Source organism: Bison bison, unplaced genomic scaffold (assembly GCF_000754665.1).
Source record: "Bison bison bison isolate TAMUID 2011002044 unplaced genomic scaffold, Bison_UMD1.0 scf7180017487220, whole genome shotgun sequence".
NCBI classification, from domain to species: domain Eukaryota; kingdom Metazoa; phylum Chordata; class Mammalia; order Artiodactyla; family Bovidae; genus Bison; species Bison bison.
The window spans coordinates 1-1,149 of NW_011387206.1; the positions used below are offsets into that span (position 1 = coordinate 1).

Sequence of the window (1,149 nt, forward strand, 5' to 3'; positions counted from 1 at the left end):
CGAGCTCGAGGCGCCTGCGGCGCGGGAGCACCAGGCTGCAGTAGATGCTCTGTCTCTCGGTGAGCGCGGCCTCGAACTCGCTCAGCAGGAGCCTGGCCCTGCGCTGCCAGTCCTCCTCCTGGCCCAGGCAGCGCAGGTACGCACTCCGCAAGGGCTGCCTCCTCTCCTGAAGGACCTGAGCCCGCTCCTGCTCCAGAAGTTTCTTCTCTTCCACCAACTTGCGCCCCTGAGAGATGAGGGCTTCTCGGTAACTAGTTGTTCTGTTCTGCTCCTTTTCAAGTTCCAGGGACAAGTGTGCCACGGCCCGCCGGCTTTCTGCAATTGTGGCATGGTACCTGGCTTCAAGGTCCCGCTGGAAGGCAGCTGTCCTCTGACGGTACGCTTCTCTCTCCTTTTCTATTTCTTTTCTCGACTCCCTAGACCAAATCCAGCGAAAAGCAGCTAGTCCCAGCATTGGAACCAATAGGGCATAATTCCATCTGCTTCCATCACCTCCATCAGCCCTGGAATTGGGCCGGATATTCCAATTCTACAGTTAGAAGTTGTCAGGTAGTGGTGAGGATTGCCTCACAGATGGGAACAGATGGTGGTGACGCCAGCAAGGTTTCGTGGTGTGAAGCTCTTTCCCATCAGAGTGTTTCTGCTTTTCACTTGATAACCCTTGTGGGTGTTTGGAGTTTGCTGTGTCTGTATTCAGTAAGCACATACTATTTATTTAGGTTGGTGTAAAGGTAATTACAGTTTTGCATTGTTGAATTTTGCCATTTGATATTGAAATACATTCTTAAATAAATGAAGTTATGTTTTGAAAGTGCAAAAAAAAAAAAAAATAAAAAAATAAATCCTAGTTCTGCCACTTACTGGCTACCTGACACTGGGACATGATATTTGTCTTTGCCCCTTGATTTCCTCAGCAGTAAGATGGGGATCATGGTACATCCAGCAGAGACTTGCTGTGGGGTTTAATTGGCTTAACACATGTAGGCACCAAGACGCATGCCTGATACATGTGGGAGTGCAGGCTAAGTCACTTCAGGCAGGTCTGACTCTTTGTGACCCTATGGCTATAGTCCCCTAGGCTCCTCTGTCCATAGAGACTGTGACAAGTAAGTGAGTTATTATAAGATGTAATGGAAAACCTGAACTTTT

General features: G+C 48.8%; 1 protein-coding gene across 1 annotated transcript; it reads right to left on the reverse strand.

Annotated features, from left to right (window-relative positions):
• Window positions 1-4: 4 nt before the first annotated feature.
• On the reverse strand, window positions 5-523 carry LOC104992080 (coiled-coil domain-containing protein 127-like; the record flags this gene model as incomplete). Its single annotated transcript, XM_010844857.1, has 1 exon — window positions 5-523. A coding segment is annotated over exon 1 (450 nt), but the record flags the coding sequence as incomplete, so codon positions are not given.
• Between the last annotated feature and the right edge of the window lie 626 nt (window positions 524-1,149).